The following is a 1607-nucleotide window of genomic DNA, read 5'->3' as shown; positions in this document are numbered from 1 at the left end:
AGATATTGCATTCTACAACACACACCTCAAGATGAAGAAGGCTACACTCAATATTTTGGGTGAAGGACCACCACGATTCTCAAAAATCTACCCTTGTTTCTCTCGCTCTTTTTTTTTTTTTTTTTTTTTTTTATATGTTAATGGCCACTTTGGTACTAACTTTCTCAACCAGCAGCACATAGACTATCACTATACTATTTAGTAAGACTTTTACTATATATTATACAAGTTGCAATTTTTAGTTATCCTGTGGAAATTTCTTTTAAAAGTACAAAACAAACGGCATAGAACACGCGGATCGGGCCCAAAGCCCACGCATCAACCACGGATTTTTGTTATCTTCCTTTCTTTTTTCTTTCCTATTTATTCCCTCTCAGACTCATTCTCTTTCTCTCACTTTTCTTTTTTTTTTTTTTCTAATTCAAGAAACCATTTTATTTTCCTCTGTTCTTCTTTACAATTTCTCCTCAAGAAAATATTCTCTTCAAGATCAAGAAGAATGTACAACGAATGCAGCTCTCCCTCGACCGCAAGATCAACGATGACGAGAGGAACTAACCACAGGATGAGATCTCCCATCTGTTGTTTAGGAGCAAACGCTGTGGTTGAGCCAGAGGCGATGATGATCGGAGGAGGAGGAGGACCAAGAACTCCAAGATCTCCTTACGAATGGCTCAAATCCACCGCGCAGGAGCTAGAGCTAAGAGATCGGTGCCGCCGCGTGAAGTCACGTATCAAGGTTACGTGCCGTAACAACCATTGTGGTTATAATTGTCATCATCATCATCATCAGAGACATCATAGCCAGAGTTATCCTGGAGATTTTAGTTATGATCCGTTGAGTTACGCGCTCAATTTCGAGGACGATGTGAGAGCTTCTGATGACGACGGTTCTTTTCCGAATTTCACGGCGAGGTTGCCTCAGTCTCCGGTGACTAAGACGAGATCCGCCACGGTTGATTTGATCTCGTTTTGACGGTTCTGTTAATTCAAAAAAAAATTCTAAACAAATATATTTTTCGTTTTTTTTTTTTTTTTTTAATATGTGTGTGTGACGGTGGAATGTAACTGTTCGCCGGTGAAATGACGTACGAACATGACGTCATGTATATGTAAATGCTCTCTCTCTCGATCTCTCATTCGCCATATTGATTTGATATACATGTATGTAAAATTGATGTGTGCAAATAAAAAGAATCATTTTCTGTATATTTCTCTTATCTTTTTTTTTGTTTGTAAATAAAATTTTACTTTGTGCTTTGTAGAATTGTTCTACAAATACAGTACGCACACTCTTATCGACAAACCCTATAATATAATGTGGGTGGATCTAATTAATCGATTGCATATTATATACCATCATTTAATTTTGGATTTGGTATTAGCACTCATTACTTACCACATTATATTTAGCTGGAACAAGGGATGCTCAGAGCTTCTTGATTCATCAAAGAACTATAGCAGAATATGGTGAGTGAGGAGATAGATTCTTGAGCTGAGGGTTCAATTAAACAAAGAGTGTTGTTGGAACGGAGTTGAAACGTGAATCAAGTGAAAGATTCTAAAAGATAGATATGCGTTTGTTTGACAACGTATCAAAATATTGC

At 37.3% G+C, this 1607-nt stretch overlaps 1 protein-coding gene across 1 annotated transcript; it reads left to right on the top strand.

Moving 5' to 3' along the window:
* Window positions 1-231: 231 nt before the first annotated feature.
* On the top strand, window positions 232-1209 carry LOC104705373 (uncharacterized). Its single transcript, XM_010421361.3, has one exon. It carries the CDS (start codon window positions 500-502, stop codon window positions 974-976), a length of 477 nt encoding a protein of 158 aa, XP_010419663.1. The 5' UTR covers window positions 232-499; the 3' UTR covers window positions 977-1209.
* The last annotated feature ends 398 nt before the right edge of the window (window positions 1210-1607 follow it).

Source organism: Camelina sativa, chromosome 8, assembly GCF_030686135.1.
Source record: "Camelina sativa cultivar CO46 ecotype springtype chromosome 8, ASM3068613v1".
NCBI lineage: Eukaryota > Viridiplantae > Streptophyta > Magnoliopsida > Brassicales > Brassicaceae > Camelina > Camelina sativa.
Note: the sequence above shows the minus strand (reverse complement) of the source record. Positions and strands in the feature narration are given on the sequence as shown.

What these genes read in the sequence shown, in the direction of transcription:
- LOC104705373 (XM_010421361.3), top strand. Translation starts at nt 500, where the DNA reads ATGTACAACGAATGCAGCTCTCCCTCGACCGCAAGATCAACGATGACG.